This window comes from Gorilla gorilla, chromosome 2, assembly GCF_029281585.2.
Source record: "Gorilla gorilla gorilla isolate KB3781 chromosome 2, NHGRI_mGorGor1-v2.1_pri, whole genome shotgun sequence".
In the NCBI taxonomy this organism is placed as follows: Eukaryota; Metazoa; Chordata; class Mammalia; order Primates; family Hominidae; genus Gorilla; species Gorilla gorilla.
This window is the reverse complement of record NC_086017.1, coordinates 48,980,564-49,000,779: the sequence shown is the minus strand read 5'-3', so window position 1 is coordinate 49,000,779 and position 20,216 is coordinate 48,980,564. Positions and strand designations below refer to the sequence as shown.

Genomic DNA, 20,216 nt, shown 5'->3' with positions numbered 1-20,216 from the left:
TGTGACTATGCCAGAAACACCAGGCCATCTTTCAGCCATTCCTCTGAGGATATGTTTTGAGTGCATCTTGATTTAAAAAACAGTTCTGCCATTTCTCTGCACACCTTCACTCTAAATCATAAACTAACATGGCACATGCTGCTTTTTGCAAATCAAGAAGACCATGTGTCTTTTTCTTGTCAGAAAAAAAAGCTACCAGCACATCCACATTTGTCTATGTATCCCTTCTCTGAAAATCTCCCCAGCAGTAAAGAGGAGCTTTAGGGTGGGCTTTAGGTAGGAGAGGCCCAGGGCTCCTTAGAGCCCCTCTAAAAGTAGAAGCCCCCCACCTAAAGGCATGTAACTATGAGCACCAGCACTGGAAAAATTGGGGCTGTAGTCCTCAAGTCCACTTACCTGGTCCTGGCACAAAAGTTCAATTTTCTCCTCTGCCAACACAGCAATATCTTCTTCTTTTTCCTGTTCTCCTGGTTTTTCATTATTAGAAGAGCTAGTGGTTTGAGACTCATTATCCAAGTTGATAATTTTTTCATAAACATGTTCCATAACTTTTCGGACTTGGAGCATGTCACTAGCAGAGAGTCTATCTCTGTAAAAAAGCAATGGCATATTGTGACATCAGGGAAATCACTAGATATTATTTATTCCATATTATTTTTCTTTGATGCAAACATTTTATAAAGATGAAAAATAAACCAATAAATGTTTTTAGTCATTACCTTAATCCATTTTTAGAGCTGCCGAAAGATTTTCTACAGTGTCCTTCTAAGACACAGTTTATGTACAACTAAATGAGATTAATACGTGTTCTTAAAACTTGACATATACAGGCCAGGCGTGGTGGCTCACGCCTATAATCCCAGCACTTTGGGAGGCCAAGGCAGGTGGATCACTTCAGATCAGGAGTTCAAGACCAGCCTGGCTAACCAACATGGTGAAATCCCATCTCTACTAAAATACAAAAATTTAGCTGGGCATGGTGGTGCATGCCTGTAATTCCAGCTACTCAGGATGCAGAGGCTGCAGTGAGCCAAGATACGCCACTGCACTCTAGCCTGGGCGACAGAGCGAGACTCCATCTCAGAAAAACAAACAAAAACATTTACATATACATACATAGTAGCCTTCTGGGTTTTATTCCCTTGAATACTTTCCCAGAACCTGGGCAAACTAAATAATTCTGGAAAGGCAGGCAGCTCCCAGTGCTTACCAGGGTCCGACACTCTTAGTGCTCAATTTTCCCTGGGCTCTCCTCCCCACTGCCATGCCTTCAACTAGCACCTGTGAGCAGACAATGCCTGAGTCTAGACCTTGAGTCTCAACCTTCTCTTCTAAACCACAAACCCAACAGCTGGTTGGGTATCTTCAGTTGGATGTCCTACAGGCACCTCAAACTCTATATGTCCCAAACTAGACTCATCAACACCCTACTTCTGTATCTCTGATAACAGTCAATAACTATTATACCAAAAAACTAAGGCTTACGCTCTGAAAATCATTTGAACTTCAGTTGTTAAATCTATCTGAAGTGATGTCTAGGACTCACTTTAAAATAATTGTGTGTGTGTGTGTGTGTGTGTGTGTGTGTGTGTGTAGAGAGAGGTGGGTGGGAGGGCAGGTAGAGGTATACGTGAAGCAAAATGTTTAGCAAGGTATTGATAATTACTGAAGCTATCTGATGGGACGATGGGGGCTCACTAGCTTCTTTCTATATAAGTTTGGAAATCTCTGTAATAAAAAGGTTTAAAAATTTTTTTATTTTATTTGCTAGAATATACATATTGTTCATAGTTTAGCATCCCATTACTACACTACTAAAATTCTTCTCTTGGGTCTCCGTGGACCATATCCCACATTGGCTCAAAAGTTTCTGGTGTTTAGTTACTGCACGCTCTATGGCTTGGCATTCAAATTCAACATCAACAAAACCTTTAACTGCTTTTCCAATTTACCTCCTAATATCCCCCTGCTGCCCCTCCATCCCATGCTGCCAGGTGCATGGGTCCTCACGTTACTTTCCACTATCTTATGCATGCTCCCACTTCCACATCCCTGATCACACTGTGTCCTGGACTTGGAATATCTATCTTTTGAAGTTCTACCAATCATTACATGTCCAACTCAAATTCCACATCCTTCAAGAAGCCTTACTGGGAAGCTCCAGCCAAAAGCTCATTTATTTCTCTCACTCTCATTATTCCTTAAGTATCCATAAAAACAACTATTATATACAGGTTGGGTCCTAAACTGTGAATTAAGGCAACAGACAAAATGTGTGTTTTATTTATCATTTTTTTCTTAGAGACAGGGTCTCTCTCTGTTGCCCAAGCTGGAGTGCAGTAGCATGATCTTTGCTCACTGCAGCCTCAAACTTCTGATGATCCTCCTGCCTTAGCCTCCTGGCTAGCTTGGACTACAAGCATGTGCTCCCATGCCCAGCTAATTTTTTTACTTAAATCTTTTGTAGAGACAGGGGTCTCACTACATTGCTCAGGCTGGTCTCAAACTCCTGGCCTCAATTAATCCTCCCACCTCACCCTCCCAAAGTGTTGGGATTATGGGCGTGAGCCACTGTACCTGGCCTTATTTATTTTTAAACACCTGTAATCGGCCAAAGTTGGTACCTGGTAAGTGGTTTAATTGTATAAACTTTGAATATTATAAAATCAGCCTTAGATCTGGTATTTGCTTCCTTTGCTATAAAAGCAATCATAAGGAAAAGGAATTCTCTCTAGTAGTTAATTAGATCAAGAAACCATATATTTACTTACTTTTTTAAGGTTTTTGCTCCTGAAGATGCATGAGGTTGGAGGTAGAAAGGAATTTTGTTGAATTTGGGCATATTTTTCTGAAACAGTAAAAGTTAAAAAGGTATAACAGTTTCTATTAGTTGATAAATGAAAATAATGTTAATAGGAAAACATGACTTGCAAGTAATAATTATCTTACAATTAAAAGTGACTTTCTATGAAATGTATAGTAAGCTATCAAATTACCTAAGTCAGCCTTCGAGAAAATTCATCAGAAAAATATATGTAACATTAGAGGTAATACGAAATTGTAGCATGGCTCTTCTTAGATAACAGTATAAGGTATTAAAGGGAAACAAACTTTAATTTTTTAAGCCATACAAACCAGAATCTCAATTCTACATTAAAATGTTGGAGTTGATACCTAAAGGCCCAAACAAAAACTTAAGTGTCTTGAGAGAAACCCACAGCATTCACCTTTGAGCAAAGCCACACATTCTGTGCTGGTGAGGCCCATCATCCAACTGAAAAGGCCAATCAAAGTCCTCCCATTTTCTTTCCCTCTGACATCAAAGTGAGGTCTGAGGTGTTAAGAAAGAGTGGAAACTTCAGCCAAGAACCCAGATGTCTACCATGAAGTAAACCACATTCTTAGATGAAGGATAAAATTACGTGGTCATCTTTTCTCAGGGTATTAATCCCCTCCAAGCCTCCATGTCACATCCTGTCTGGATGTCTCCTCTCAAGAATAAGCCACAGGGCTAAAGTCAGCAATGCGTCCCAGGTGAGTTTCACATTCAAAGAAATTAGTGGCTATGGGGTGCTCAGGCATAGAGAAGACCATGGAATATCCATCGGGTGTCACATTGGCTTTAAGTCTTAGAGGTATATCCGGGACAGAAAATAAAGTTTCTGAAGGTTCTAAAGATTAAATGCCTTTTCATATGGCTTTAGAAAGATACAAAATAGATCAACAGTACATAAGAGAGTCTAGAAGCAGACCCATGTGTATACAGAAATTTAGTACATGATAAACATAGCATCCCAGATAAGTAGAAAAAGGACAGATTTTCAATAAATTGTGCTAGCACACTAGCTGTCCCTTTGGAAAAAGTCTAAATCCTACTTCACACCAAACAGAAGACTAAATTCTAATAGATTAGAGAGCTAGACATAATTATCATAAAAGAACTAGAAGATAATATAGGAGAATATTTTTGTTACTTTGGAGTAGGAAATACCTAAACAAGACATGAAACTAAGAGCCATCAAGGATCAATTTGATTATATAAAAAGTAAAACTTTTCACCTGGCAAAAGGAACAAAGTGAAAATTTAATTGAGAGACACAGATAATAGTTAAAGGGTTAATATTCAATATAAACCACCACCCCACAAATCAGTAAGAAAAATGACCCAATAGAAAATGGGTAAAGAATACAAACAGGTAATTCACAGAAGAAAAACAAATGGCCAGTATGAAAAGATGCTTAACCTCACTATTAATTTGTTTTTAATCCACATAAAAATAATGAGATACTATTTGCCTATTTTTTAGCAAAGATTAAAAGTATCCAGTGTTGGTGCAGGTGTGGGGAAATGGGCACTCATACACTGTTGGTGAGAATGTAGACTACTACAGCCTTTGTGGAGGGCAATTTGGCAGTATCTATCAAAATTTAAAATGTGCATACCCTTGGATCCAGCAATTCCACTTCTAGGAATTTATCCTAAAAAGCACACAAAGATATATGTACAAGGATGTTCACTGCAGCACTGTTTGTAATAGAAAACATTGGAAACAACCTAAATGTCCATTAATAGGGGACTGATTAAATAAATTATGGTACATTTATACAGTAGAATCTTACACAGTCATTAAAAAGCAATGATTCACATGTACAGATATGAAAAGATGTACAGACATGAAAAGATGTCCAGGATACATTTTTTTTAGGTGAAAAAAAAGTTGCAGAACAGTATAAGAGATTTTGTGCAATATAAAATGAACTGTAGACACATCTATGTACACAATATATGCTTGTATGCAAAGAAAAAAGTACTGAAGGCTATGCATTAATTTATTAATAGTTGTTACCTCTGGGAGGAAGGATAGGGAGTGAATGGGCAAGAATGAATGCTTGGGGAAGATGAGCGCTTCATTCATTTATTATTTTGTTGAATAAGCATATATTATTTTTATAATTAAAAACCAACAAAGCTAGATATATAAATAATTATCAGTACTATTTCTGCAACTTTGGAACTGCAAGGAAGCAGATGGGGATTCCACTTGGGAGTCTAGCTTTTATTAAGGTTTAAAATTATAATGTCTAAAGCAGTTCTAATTTCATGAGTTATAAAAAAATAAAAGAGCAAAGTGGGAGTGGAGGATACTTACATCCACAGTGATGTCAATTACCCATTGTGGCACTGTTTCATTAAGAAGCATAGACTCAGTCTCACCCCCGGAATCTCGGCAGAGCAGCCTAAACATAAACCATCAAGTAGTAAGTAACCCAACAAGCACAGATGTCAAAATCACTGTCAACAGATATTAGCGGGAGGAACCCTCATGGTTTTCATGTAGGATAACCCCCACTTGACAGCTGAGGAAATAAAAGTACAGCCTGGAAGAATGACTCACTCAGCTAAAAGGGAAAGCAGGCCCTAAAATCAGGCCCCCAGATTCCAAGGCCAGGCATACACTACAGCTGCTTCTTGGAGTCCTTGGGTGATGACAGGAAACCTGGGTGCAAGCAAAGCACCCAGTAAAGGTCCCCAGCTAGTGCTACAGTGCATGGCACAGACTTTCACACGCAGTGGAAGTCAGAATATTTCTGGTAACCACTCAGGAAACTATCAGAAAGATAGATAATCCTGCACTCAAGAATAAGACAAGCATGTCTTATTCTTTCTTTCTTCTGGCACCTATAGACTAGTAAGCTCTCCCCCGGCTCTACCAGGACCTTGCTAGCAACTTGGAGGTGAACCAGTCCAGCCCTTCCCTGAAGGGCCCCACACATAACTGTCTGGTACCCCAGGCAGTGTCAGTGTCAGCCTCAATAGTTCCCAGGAGCAGCCCAGCTCATCTTGGCTGGATCAGCCTAAGAAAAGTAATGTAATGTACTCTGAAGCTCTTCTGTGGGCAAGGAATTCTAGTGGTATCATCTGTTGCTTGGCCCTTGCAGTCACACGGGCAAAGTGAAGGAAAGTAAGAATTACCTACAGTAACCAATAGAGAAGCTGCTTCGAGGCAAAGTATTCTACCTCATTCTAACACTAGAGTTTCTCCTCCCAATTAGAATGTGGTCTAACAGCAGCAGACATTTCACTATCTCATGGACATGGGATGCTTCCAATCCCTGGCATCCCTAGAATTTAATAATAAACTATTTCTAATATCGAAATATTGAGTTTGAGTCGACACTTCTTAGCAAATGGGATACCTTCTCAGGCAGAACCTCTGGTCTTTCTTACCCATACCTGAACAGTGTGCGACCTCCAGCTTCACCAAAGATCACGGGTGTATGTGGGGGCACTTGAAAATATCCATTTCCCTTCTGCACTCGGTTCTCCTGCTCCCCATTTACTAGGAAAAGATGCAGGTGGTGTTAATATCAGAGTTAGTGCTAAAAACACAGATTCTAAACATTTTACTCCCACAAGCTTCAAACATTGCAAGATTAAATTCAAATGTCCTCTAAGTCCACCAGAGTTACAAATAAAGGTTAAAAACAAGTTAAATTTCTGAAAATAAGAAACACAGCAACTTGTGGTCTATTTCATGGAAAAAATGACTGTATTTTAGAGGATTTTAATAAAAGAGATTAATGTTTGAGATTCAGAACAAAAACATAACCAGCTACTTCAGCCACAAGGAAGTCTAGGACAGCCTGTATATAAACGATGATCTAGAGTTTTTTTGTTTTTGTTTTTGTTTTTTGTAGAACACCAAGCTCAGAAAAATTTCTTGAGGAAAAAAAAATTACATTTAATGGCAGCCATAACTAAAGACAGGAGCATTTGTGAAAAAATCCTCAAGGAGTCCACAATTTTGCTTTTATTGTTCTCTGCAGATTTCCTTTCCACTGTTGTTTTTTCTTTGAGACGGGGTCTCATTCTGTTGCCCAGGCTGGAGTGCAGTGGCGTGATCACAGATCATTGCGGCCTCAACCTCCCCTGGCTCAAGTGATCCTCCCACCTCAGCCTCCTGAGTAGCTGGAACTATAGGCACACACCACCACACCTGGCTAATTGTTTACATGTCTTGTAGGGACAGGATCTTGCTATATTGCCCAGCATGGTTTCACACTCCTGGGTTCAAGGCTGCTTGGCAGGGCAGCCTAAACATAAGCCATCAAGTAGTAAATGACCCAACAAGCACAGACGTCAAAATCACTGTCAACAAATATTAGAGGCCTCCCAAAGCACTGGGATTACAGGTGTGAGCCACCATGCCTAGCTCCATTCTGCTTTCTTCATAAACTTTTGACCCAGCACAGGTGGGTGATACCAACTCAAGTGCCAATTCATTCATGACACTTTCCTCATCAAACTGGAAGCATCTGACCCCCTGAAATCCTATAGCATTTGTGGAACCTCTCTCCTAGCACCCTTCTATCTCAGAATGCTTTCCATAAGTAACTCTCTGCCATACCAGAACATCAGCTCCTGAAGGACAGGGACCATACCCATGTGTCTTTAGTACCCCCACCTGAAACTTGGTAAGGGCCCCTGACTAGTAGAGCTGCTCACCAAGCACCATCTGAACAACTCCAGAGTGTCCACTGAGTATGCTGCAGGTGCTGTGGTCTGAGCTCTGGATGAGGAAGTAGCCATGCCCTGCCCTACCTTTCCCATGCAGTCTGATGTTAAGGATGATGTGATTTCTGGTGATGTCTTCCTTATACTCCTCACCCAAAGCCTAGATCCAAAGGGTGCATGACTATACCACTGTTTTGATAACTTAATCCTTATTGCTTATTTGGGTCGCTGAGAGTATCCCATCTAACTGGAAATGATTTGCCCACAGCAACATAGCTGTTAAGCAGCAAAGCCCACCCCAGAACCTAGCTTTCTTGACCCTCTGTGGAAAGATTTTTCCATCAGTTTCTTTAGCTCAAAGTCCACTGTACAATTCTGACAGGGATCAAAGTGTGCCAGGTGATGTAAAAGAAAAGCCACCATGGGTGGGGCAACAGCACCCTCTCTCTGACAGGAACATCAGAAGACTGGTTTTCAAGGAAGCATGTCATCCTCATGTGAGAGATTTAAATTCCACATATCATTATGGGTGAATCTGACAGCCAGAACAAAGTCCCTGGCAGGAGGTACTCGCCATTGTTGCTCACTCCTGGTGGCCAGCAGAGAATCTTCAGCAGAGTAAGCCTCAGTCGATGGGACTCAATGATTCCTCAACCAGCTGTAGGTTACACATGAGGATGTGAAATTCTAAGTTCTTGTTTCCCCTTCCTTTGATCAAACTGAGCCAAATGCATATATTCAAAACATGTTCTCCTCTGCTGCTCAGGGAACGTTACTGCCACTGCCTATGGCACACACACGTTTCAGATGTCCTCAGTGACATTAATTCTTTACACATGCTTGAGCATATGCCCTGTCACTTCTGAGTTGGAATTTGAATTTTTTTTTTGAAACAGAGTCAAAATCAGGTAGGCCATGAGACTAGGAAATACCAACATTTCAGTCCAACATGAAGAGTGACTATGCAATGACAAACCTGGCTTTCTGATGCAGCTAACTACCTAGCTTTGGAGGTTAATCCAAAAGATCAGAGGTACCTTGAAGAATATTTTGGAAATAAGTCTGTTAAGGTGCCTCATTTTAAGACAAAAGTCATCTGAATATAAATATACAGTATTTTATTTATCTTGAGCAGTCTCACTAAAAGCCATATCATAAGGTAGTCTGCTCTTTTGGAATCTCAGTCTCAGTTAAGACTGGATGGATGTTCCTACTTTGAGATATGGAAGAGAGGACAATAAACTGAGTACACCACAAATATTTTAGCTAACGGTTTAAGTAAGTACCTTTTAAGTAAGTACCTCTAACTTTTTATGCAACTATCTGAATATAAAAACTAACCATGGTTTACTTCATTTTCCTCTTCATCCATTGGATTCACATGTGTTCTAGGCCAATATTCCAGGAGTGCTTGGAGTAAAAGTCCTCCTAAATTCACTGTAAAAAAGTTAATTAAAAAGAGATAAAATGGAAAAGCGAGTTAATTGGCTTTAACCTAAAAACAGAATAAAAATTGTAAGTTTGTACATATTCTGATGTTAAATTCTTAACCCAATGCAAATGATGTCTAAAATAAAGACTTTAGTCATTTTGCCAATTCTGCTAAAATTTTATCTTAGAATGTTTAAAGCAATGATGCTATGGAGCAAAGAGAAATTCTACTTGGTTGTTCAGATATAGCTATTATTTAAAAACAAAAATGAGAATCAGATTTTTTTTTTTTTTTTTTTTGAGATAGAGTCTCGCTCTGTCACCCAGGCTGGAGCGCAGTGGTGCGATCTCGGCTCACTGCAAGCTCTGCCTCCCGGCTTCACGCCATTCTCCTGCCTCAGCCTCCCGAGTAGCTGGGACTACAGGCACCCGCCACCAGGCCCGGCTAATTTTTTGTATTTTTAGTAGAGACGGGGTTTCACCGTGTTAGCCAGGATGGTCTCGATCCCCTGACCTCGTGATCCACCCTCCTCGGCACCGCAAAGTGCTGGGATTACAGGTGTGAGCCACTGCGCCCGGCCGAGAATCAGATTCTTTAAAGGGCTATTTCCTTATGAAATTACTAAAATGATTTGTATACATTAGGTATTTGTACATACCACATTTTTAGGACATAGTCAACAAAATATAGAGAACTTTTACAAAGATAAGTACTTAGCAAAAAACAGCTCATATTCATCTTCTCTTTAGAAGGGAGGAAAAAAAATGAAGGACACTTAAACTCACATTTTGGATCTGACCCATCAGGGCTGCTGAAACCAGCATCTTTTGCAGAAACCCAGGCAGCAAAACAATCACTTTCATCCAAAGTAATAGTTAACATCTATCAAAAGAAAAAACTTAGTGGCATCCCATTTGAATATATTCTCCAAACAAGTCTCTAAACCTTCATTTATTTGTACTATTTGACTAAAGTGCTAAGTCATAAATTCAGGAACCAAAATGTGTTTTGTGTGATTCAATGCAACAACACAATTTAGTTTCCTGGGATACCAAAGGCATTTTGTAACTTTTTAATTTTTTTCTTTTTTAATATATTTTTAATTTTGTTTCTTTTTTATTCCATTTTGCATTTTAAGTTTTAACACAAATTTTTTTTTCACACCTAAAAACACAGGACTCTGTAACTAATAATAATAATAAGCTATAATGAAAACCTTCAATTATCCCAAATCATACAAGTATCAATTGCTAACTTACCCCTGTTTTTAAGTCTACTGAGAACCAATTTGGCACATACACCATTTTAAATCTTTTCTTAATTTCATCTTCAAAATCCACTTTGCCCAGATCTTCAACTTTACATGCCTATACATCAAAAGAAAGTATAATGATCAATATTAAGTGGTGAGTTCACTTGATTCTGACTTTGCTATTCAAAATTTTACGTATTTTCACGTGTCTAAGTGAAACAGTCTAAAATACATTTCAAAAAGAATGTGGTCCTTTTTTAAAATAACAATCTGCTGCTATAAACAATTTAAATTAAAAAAGCACAAAATAATATTTGGGAAGAAACTGTATTTAATTGTGCTGATATTGATATAATATACCACCTCATCTTAACAGCAACATGGCTCTTTCGAGGGTCCCAGTTGTCGGCCATCTTCTCAAAGGGGGGCTGCTTATTTTCCCACATCCCATTGTTCCTTGATGCTACATGGAGACCATTACTCTACCATCTCCATGTAAAAACTTATTTCTCTGAGGCCTATGTCATTTAGCAGCAGTAAACTGTACACCTTTCCTTCACTGCCATCTAGCAACCTGCCACTCTCCCTCATTTACTGCAGACTTGAGCCCTGGGCTCACTGTCTTGCAGTCCATCTCAACTAAATCTCTCTTCTACCTCTGACCTTGCCACCTTCCCCATTACCCTCAGCACATGACTCTGATTCCTTTTTCTCAAAACAAGGAGAAGCCTTGACAGAATCCTCTTAACTTTCTCTATCATTCTCCCTGGTGCAAGGAAAACGGTGTCCCTTCTGACCGTGCTCCGGTCCCCCTCACCTCTTGCTTCTTGGGATGACCTTGTATTGTCATCTACCCATGAATGTCTCTACTGGCTTCTTCCCAGGAGCAATGAATATGCTCAAATTTCTTACATCTGAAAAATACCCACATATCCAAACAAAACCAAACAAAATCAAAAGCTTCCTTTGGCCCTCTGACTCCTACATCTTTTCTAGTTTCCGCCGCTTCCTGCCTACCCCTCCAATCAAATTTCTTCAAAGATTATCCAGTCAAATTTTCTGTTTCTTCACCTTCAAATCACTACTCAACTCATTCTACCTGGCTTTTGCCCTTAAGACTCTACCCAGAGGCCACCCTCTTTATTTAAATCCATGACGTTAGTCACATCTTAAATCAACTCACAGCAGGTTAATGCCACTAACCACAAGATCCTTCCTGAAACACTCAATTAGTTCTTGAGCTGCCACTGGCTCTTCGTTTTCTTACTCCCCAGCAACTTTTTAAAATCATATACTATTGTGGCTTCCTCTTTTCCCAACATCCCTGAAAGACTGATGACTTAGTTTCTTCTCAGTCTACATATGTCCCTTGGAAACTCTGACATTTCCTATGACATCAAACTGTAATCCACAAGCTGATGACTGCTGAGCCTTTTTCTCCAGCCCAGTTCTTTAACTGTGCATGAGACTGTACAGCTGTCTGCCCACCAAACACCTCTATTCAGATATCCCACAGAAACTCAAATTCAACATCTTTCTCAGCATGTCCTTTTCTCCTGATAACCTGTTTTTCATCTTATATTCCCTACATCACTTCCATTCACCAAACTGGACAATCAAGAAACCTGGGACTCATTCTTGCTTTTTCCTTTCCTCATACTCCTTTCATTAAAGTATCACTCCTGTGGGCAGGCACGGTTGCTCATGCCTGTAATCTCAGCACTGTGGGAGGCCAAGGCGGGCAGATCATGAGGCCAGGAGATCGAGACCATCCTGGCCAACATGGAGAAACGCTGTCTCTACTAAAAATACAAAAATTAGCCCAATGTGGTGGTGCATGCCTGTAATCCCAGCTACTCGGGAGGCTGAGGCAGGAGAATCGCTTGAACCAGGGAGTCAGAGGCTGCAGTGAGCTGAGGTTGCGCCACTGCACTCCAGCCGGGGCAACAGAATGAGACTCCGTATCAAAAAAAAAAAAAAAAAAAAAAAGTATCACTCTTGTTCACAGGCCTAAATATTTTTCTAATCATTCTATTTTTTCCATCCCCCTTGTTCTCACCCTAGTCTAGACAAATATCACCTTTCACCTGTATTAGTGCAACAGCCTCCTATTATGTACCAGACACTGTGCTTCTCAACATCACCAATAATAGGCACCCCCGACATTTTAGGAATGAAGAAACCATTTTAGAGATGTTCCCTAGCATATTCCGTAGATCATTTGGTGAGTATTTGGCACAGCCAAGGTTAGAATGCAGCTCTGTCCAACCCCCAAGCCAATGTTCCTAAAAAACTCCTGACTGTCCCACACTGTTTAGCCATGTCTATTACACCAGATCATTTGATATCAAAACTTCAAGGTCTAGATATGGGAAGCTGCTAGGTACACAGAAATGCCAATCATGATGTATGCTGGCCCCATCTAAGTAGAAGGACCTCCCATTCAGACAGCAGGATTCTACTCAGGCCTCAGTTAACCAGACCAAGAGTGGGCAACAGACCCATATACAGAAAACAGATAGGTCAACTCTCAAAGAGGAGCTGGCCTGATCAGATTCTCTTGGGTATTCTGGAGACAATTAGGTCCTGGGCAGCATGAGGCGAAGTCCAGCCACAGGACAGAGTTAGGGACACATTTGTGGTAGAGTATCAAAGTGAATAATCAATAATTTCTGCTGATGAGTTTCTTAGGGCTGTTCTGGATCCTGCCAGTCCCCAAGAGAACCCTCTCTGAAATCAATGTGAGTTTCTACCCCCACCCCCAACAGGCATCTCTCTATTGTAGAGAAAAACTAATCAGATTTTTGAAGCTTGCTGCAACTAAACTTTCTACTCAAAGAACTAAAGCCTCTCATTCTGAAGCAATGCTCACCAAACAACTGTTTCATAATGGACTTCCCACATAGATGTCCCACAGGGAGGAAAAATGGTAGTCAAGCCAAGGTTTCTGTTCAGTGACAGTCCCTTTTTCCTAGCAAGAAACTTGCCTGTCTTATTCTTTAGTTCATTAAGTGAATCTCTTTTCTTTATAACCAGGAGCTTAACCAAAATACCAGCTGTTTTCAATTCTTCCTTTATAATAAGCTCAACATCTGTCTCGTCCTTTATTTTTATTTATTTATTTAACCTTCCCTATGGTGCTCATGTCTCTTCCTTTAGATCTCCAATCATGATGTCTTCCAGCTTTCAGTTTCCCATTACATACACTAACAACTACTGCCCTCAACATGAGATTTTTCTGCTCTAAAATTATCTAAGGTTCTTCTTAGGAGTACAAAAGAAAGGCCAACTTTGGGTCCTGCAGCTTAAGGCTCTTTGGGAAATGACCTAAATGTCATTTTTCAATCTTACACCCCTGTTACTTCCTTATATTTACTCTGGTCTCCAAATAAACAAAACTGCTCACCTTGCCCCAAATAAGCACATACCATCCTTTTCCTGTGCCTCTGCCATTCATTTCCTTTTCCTGAAATGCTCTTCCTTCTACCCCCATTACGCATCTACTGGAAACCTTTAAGTCCTTGTTCAAATGATTTCTCCACCACGAAGCTCTCCTGACTTCCCTCATCCATAAGCTATCCTGAAATCTGTTCCTTCTTTATCTATAAGGTTTTCCCATTCCACTTGTCCCTCCTACCAAAGGGGATGAAGGTAAAGACTTTTTCATCATTTATGACCCTCAAGCATGGTTCTTTGCATATGACAGTCATTCGATCTAGGAAATATCTGTTGAACAAATGAACAAGTATACCAACAACACTAAGAGAGAGACTGGTCAGAATGATAAAAGCAGACTAACTTTTTAATCTGCCTACAAATGCTTCACTGCTATTTGGAATGTGATTGAATAGCTTCATGCATTTCAACTGTCCCAGAAGGAGTTATTGTAACATGACCCAGAGTTGTAACTAATGCTCATAGTGATGTCTATAAATCCTAAGAAACAGCCAACCTTATTGTGTGCACTCCAGTGTGTCTCATCTAGGGTGATTTTACACCATTCTTCCTCCCTCCAAACATCTGGCAATGTGTGGAGACACTTGTGGTTGCCACACCTAGGGGGAGGGAGGGGTATTACTGGCAACTACTGGGTGGAGGCTAGAGATGTTCTAAACATCCTACAATGCATGGAATAGCCCCCTACCTGCCCCCTCCTCCACCTCCAAATAATTATCTGGCTTAAGATGTCAATAGCTACAAGGATGAGACTTTTAAGGTAAGGCAGCATATAAGATTGTCTGCAACACACTAACCAGAGAAAATGATTCCATTTAAACAGTTTATTTACTTAAAAAGATGAACTATGATCTTATCTAATATTCATATAAGAAAGTATATGCCACCCCATAAAGTATTACTGCAATTACATCTTAATTTATATTTATTATCACATACAAAAAATAAAAAATAAAGGGGGTATACAATCTAACAACCTATATTTAGCCCAAAAAAAATACTCACCTTCAATACATCCCAATATGCCACATTATTATTGGTATCTTTGGTTAATATATGTCTCTTATCATTAAGAATGTGGCACTGAATAATACTAGCACCCCCTAATGGGAAAAAAAAAACACAATTGGTAAAACAATCTTTCTACATTTAAATTCATGGTGTGGTAACAATTGTTAACTGGTATCTAACAGGAACATAAACTGTACTAGCTACTAGAAAGGAAAAGGCAAACTTAAAGACTATATAATTATATCTAAAGCAATTCAAGTCCTATAAATTATTTATGTCCATTTATAAACATTCAAAGAAAAACTGTCTGATTTTAATAATACATTATGGATTAAAGGGCTCTTCATGTCAAGGGGGTACTAGTGGAAAATTGTTGAGAGACAACAGCTTTATCCACTGGGAAAAGTCAAAATGATGACAGGAAGTCTCTGTATTAGTCTCATTTTGCGTTAACTTTTGCTTCCCATCTTTTGCTTCCTGAATGAATATTCTAACGGTTTAACAGCATGAACAAATGAATGTGCCATACAAAATTCTAATCCCAAACTCTGACATTAAACATATGCTGCTTTTTTGCCATAATCAGCAGCAGCATGTAGAATTTGAGGATCATATCTGTCCTTTTCTGCCTCATATCTACTAAGTACAATATTAAATCCTATGTATTTTATGAAGTGGTTACTGGCTTTATCATGGCTATTCTGATGTTAGGCAAATAAATTGACTCAAGAAAGTCCACTTTAAAAGTCACTAACAGCATTTTTTAAAATAACTTTTTCTAGCTGGGCGTGGTGGCTCAGGCCCGTAATCCCAGTACTTTGGGAGGCTGAGGCAGGCAGATCATTTGAGGTCAGGAGTTTGAGACCAGCCTGGCCAACAAGATGAAACCCCATCTCTACTAAAAATATAAAAAGTAGCTGGGCGTGGTAGCTCACACCTGTAATTCCAGCTGCTCGGGAGGATGAGGCAAGGTAATGGCTTGAACCCGGGAGGCAGGGGTTGCAGTGAGCCAAGATCCCATCACTGCAGTCCAGCCTAGGTGACAGAGCAACACTCCATCTCAAAAAAACAACACCAAAAAAGCAAAACAAACAAAAAAAAACCTTTTCCTTATATTAAAAATAAACCAATGTATTATCTTTTGTTTACATCAGGATTATATTTAAAGAAAGGTCATTGTCTTGATTTTTGTCAATCTCTAAGTAACTATCGCTAACTTCAATAAGGGGTACAGTACCTTCCATTTTCTTACCTTTAATAACCTGGTCAGGTTGTGTACAAAGAGGTGTTATAGGATTTGTACAGTCATTGTCATAATCTCCAGAGGCTCTAAAATTATGAATTCCTTTCAAAGTCTAAAATTACAAAATTTGTTATTTGATCATGTTATGCTCTACAAGCTTTGCCAGCCTGTTTAAAGTGGCAAGAAAAATAAAGTCAAAAAACAAATAAGAAAACCTCAACAACCACTACATCAACCGAAAAATATTTGGTCACAATACAACTATCTATCATCGTTTAGAAAGAAACAAATTTTAAGAAGGGTATTTTGTCTTTGGGAGAGAAAACTATGCATGAAAGCAGGAGTGCTCTTCCAGGTAAAATTATATAGGTCATAAGTTGGCATGATGAAATTAACACAAGATATACAACATTTAAAAAATAAGTACACAGAAAGAACACTTGACCTGCATGTCAACAGGAATAAATGCAAACACCTTCTCTTTTGTTACCTACAGATAGTCTGGTAAGCAAGAAAACTTAAGTCTTTTTAAATTAAGATTTAAGAATTAACGGTGCACTTTGGATGACTTCTGTTTATCCTCTATCTCTATCCCTGTTCTTCATGCTATGAGGAAAAAGAAAACTCATTTGAAAGCACAATTTTCTGCTTTCTCTTATGTTTAAACAAATTTGAATCCTGGTGAGTTTCCCTGCCTTGTTGGTACTTGGGCTACCTATCTTCAAATGTAGCTTCATGAGGTCAGAAGATGTACTAAGACTTACTGGTTTTATCAGGCAACAGTGTCTATTCTAAGGACATGGAACATGTATCTTGGCTCCGGACAAAGAAGTCAGAATAGTCATTTTGACTATTATCTTAATTTTAGTATGATCTTTAGGATTCTACCTACATTCACAGGGCTTTCAGGTTTTTGCCCCTGCCCAAAAGCATGCTAGAGTTAGGGCCACACTGAGCATTTGCAACTGGCGTCTACAGGTCTGTGATAACAAAATACATGTTTATAAACCTTTGCCAGGTTAATAGTTCACTTACCCATTTATTTACTGTAGACTTAGTTGTTGCAACCCAAATTGCAGGAGGAGGATCAGCTGATCTATCAAGCTCCATCTGAAAACAAAGCACAAAAATATTGCTTTGTGGAATGTCAACTCTTCTGAACTGCCAGGACTAGATACGTTATTCATATCAACTCCTTCATTCAACAATTGTGGTGACTATACCTGGGCATGTGTAAAAAACTAAGGATGCACAGAAAAATGAGAGAGTCTTTTTCTTTGCTAAATAAATTCATAGCCCTATAAAAGTGTAATGGGGTAATTTCTCACCTAAAACAGTGGCCAATAATTTTAAGTGTGGTCAATTTGAGGGACTTGAATGGATACAGTCAAAAGGATAAAGACTTTCCATAATTTTCTCCTCTTGTTACTCCAGTTTTTATGTTTCTATAGTAACAAGGAAATAAATTTCCTTTTACTTTGAAAATGTCTGAAGTAAAAAACATCCTAACAACACAGTAAAAGTGAAAATAACCCTCGCCTAAGGACGGGACACCTGGGAATAGCTTACTGTATATTCTTCTGTATGTAAAATACTGCACATATAAGAATATGTTTATGTGCATGTATATATTACACAAGCGGAATCACTCTACATTCATCCACTATTCTTCCCACATCAGGAAACCGCAGGTTTGCAGTGATGGGAACAGGGCAGGACTCCTAGCTAGCAGCAATCCTCCTCAGTTCAAGATGATATTCCTTATAACATATAATTATGTTTGTGCCAAGTTCTTTCAGTCTTTTCCCCACAGCCAACATCCCGGCAAGAGATCCAGGCAGCTGCAGAACTCGTAATGCAGAGTGTTTCTCCTCCAAGTTTGTCTCCCCATCACATCAGCCTGCTGCCTGCACACATGTTGTATATGTATGATTATTAATTCAGCTCTGACTCCTTGCTTCTCTAAAGGATTACTGGTTCGGTCCATTAGGATATGCCATCTATTTTAAAGAACCGTACTTGGCCAGTTTTGTCTGAATTCTTAGACTGCAGACATCCTCCCAACCGTCGCATTTGACCTCCATTCCTCTCTTCAGCCCTTCCTCCTACACAACAGTCTGAGGTTTCAGATGTCACTTAGTTTCGTAGAGAATGGGTATCTGCAGTTCTGTTTCTCATTTTCCTTTCAGGTGATTTCTGAGAAAAGGGAGTAGTAGTATTTTTCTGCCTCCATTTTAAAACTTGGAAACTTCCGGCTGCGTGTGGTGGCTCGCGCCTGTAATCCCAGCACTTTGGGAGGCCGAGGTGGGCAGATCACCAGGTCAGGAGATCAATACCATCCTGGCTAACACGGTGAAACCCCATCTCTACTAAAAAAACAAAAAAAAATTAGCTGGGCGTGGTGGTGGGCGCCTATAGTCCCAGCTACTCTGGAGGCTGAGGCAGGAGAATGGCGTTAACCTGGGAGGTGGAACTTGCAGTGAGCCGAGATCGCGCCACTGCACTCCAGCCTGGGCAACAGAGCAAGACTCCGTCTCAAAAAAAAAAAAAAAAATTTTGGAAACTTCTTCACTGTTGTTTTAATGTGAAATTCTGTGACTATCGGTGAGGTTGAACATGTCGACTGGCCATTTTTCAGTCCAGCCTTCACTTTCAGCAGGTGTCCATATGGATGGCTTCCAAAGACTTCCTCAAGAACCCTTTGACCCACATGGCAGATCCTGATGGTTAGGGCTGCTCTGAGGCAGTGGTGGTTTGGAGTATGAAGCAGCCTGCTCCCTCTTCTTTCAGGAGAGTACTCTTCCACTTCCTTACTCCTGAAACCATGGACACATTTCCTGACCTTCCTCTGCTTTGTCGTCTGCTCACAGGTAACCTTAACTCCTCATATTTCTCTTCCTAAGGACTGCTCAGGAAAGCCAGGCAAGCTCAGGAGCAAGTATGAGACAATTTCACTACAATTCATCAGTGGGAGAGCCATGCATCACTGATGTACCAAGAAGTCACACTTTCTTCTATAGGCGACTTACAAAACCGTTAAAAAAAAAAAAAAAAAAAAAAAGCAAAACACAAAAGTGCCCCAGAACTGACCCAGAGTATCTCATACTGACACTCTTCCATCCAGACAGATGCTTACTCTTCCTTACCCTGTCAAGTTCTGCTCATGATGGAATATCTTTTTTACAAACCTTCCCCCTCAACCCCGCAGTTGAGTCATGTTTTAATATAGCTTTTGCTCTATTTGGCTAACACATGTAACAACCTTAATTATAAAACTAAAATATTAACATATGACATACCTTGAGAACTGGTGCTTTTTCTTCACAAATTAGCACCCGAATGTCAGGGTTTCTTAGGTCTGTACAATAAATCTTCCTGTCCCTTCCACCAGAATACACATGTGTGAAGGCATCATTGACTTGCAGCGCCCAAACACCTTCATCATGGACTCGGTATGTTGCTATACATCTCTGCTGGCCAAGGGACCAAAGGCGAATTGTCCCATCAGAACTGCCTGAAAGGCACTGCAAACAAAGAAAGGCAAAGTTAGAACTTGCCACAAAGTTCCTGCTTTCTTGTGCTTTGCACTTGACTTCTCCCGAATCCACACTGTCAAACACACGACTCTATTAACCTGTGTTTCTGCCTCTGATAAAGGCTTGACAACCATGCACCACAGGCTAAAGTGACCAAATTTATGTAATTTTGGGAAAATTACTTATTTTTCCCAAATATGTAATTAGGGTAGTTTTGTTGATCAATTCACTAATCTGCAAGTAAAAGTTTCTTTTCTCCTCATCTCTTTTTCCTAAATAAGTAGTTACGGTTGTTCTGTTGATCAATTCACTCATGTAAATATGCTAGGTTGTTGGTGGTAATTTTACATTTAGTCTATAGTTGCCAATAAGGAAAATGGATAGAAGAGAAACTAGATGAATGACACCTATTAATTATGCTTAGAGATACTCCAGCAGGAGAAATCTCTGAGCAGAACTGCCTTTGTCCTCTCTACCTGGCCACTTGTTGATTTCTGGTCAATCCTGTAGACAAGCCCTACTCGCATTATCTACTACTAAGGGAGATAGAGTTTGAAAGCAGTGGAAACGAAGGTAGCAGTATGCACTAGGCCCATGGGTCTCAAAGTGTGGTCCCAGCAGCATCAGCGTCCCCTGGGAACTTGTTAAAATATAAATTATTGGGTCTCATTCAGAGCTAACAAGGCAGAAACTCTGTTGGAACCCAGCAATTGGTGCTTTAACAGGTTCTCCAGGTGATTCTGATGTTCACTACCTTTGACAAACACTGC

The 20,216-nt window shown here is 39.8% G+C and overlaps 1 protein-coding gene across 3 annotated transcripts in view; it reads right to left on the bottom strand.

The window, feature by feature from the left end:
- The window catches only part of WDR48 (WD repeat domain 48), a 44,510-nt gene that overhangs the window by 2,210 nt on the left and 22,084 nt on the right, over nucleotides 1–20,216 (bottom strand). For 2 of the 3 annotated variants that reach the window (XM_004033876.5, XM_055381317.2), the window contains 11 exons: nucleotides 19,210–19,434; nucleotides 16,946–17,020; nucleotides 15,920–16,022; nucleotides 14,662–14,759; nucleotides 10,208–10,315; nucleotides 9,734–9,830; nucleotides 8,858–8,953; nucleotides 6,236–6,341; nucleotides 5,151–5,238; nucleotides 2,772–2,848; nucleotides 397–589 (listed from right to left, as the gene is read on the bottom strand). In XM_004033876.5, the coding sequence (XP_004033924.1) occupies nucleotides 397–589; nucleotides 2,772–2,848; nucleotides 5,151–5,238; nucleotides 6,236–6,341; nucleotides 8,858–8,953; nucleotides 9,734–9,830; nucleotides 10,208–10,315; nucleotides 14,662–14,759; nucleotides 15,920–16,022; nucleotides 16,946–17,020; nucleotides 19,210–19,434 (1,266 nt within the window). Of the gene's footprint in view, nucleotides 1–396; nucleotides 590–2,771; nucleotides 2,849–4,443; nucleotides 4,480–5,150; nucleotides 5,239–6,235; nucleotides 6,342–8,857; nucleotides 8,954–9,733; nucleotides 9,831–10,207; nucleotides 10,316–14,661; nucleotides 14,760–15,919; nucleotides 16,023–16,945; nucleotides 17,021–19,209; nucleotides 19,435–20,216 lie in introns of all 3 variants that reach the window. The other variant, XM_055381316.2, reaches the window with a different exon arrangement.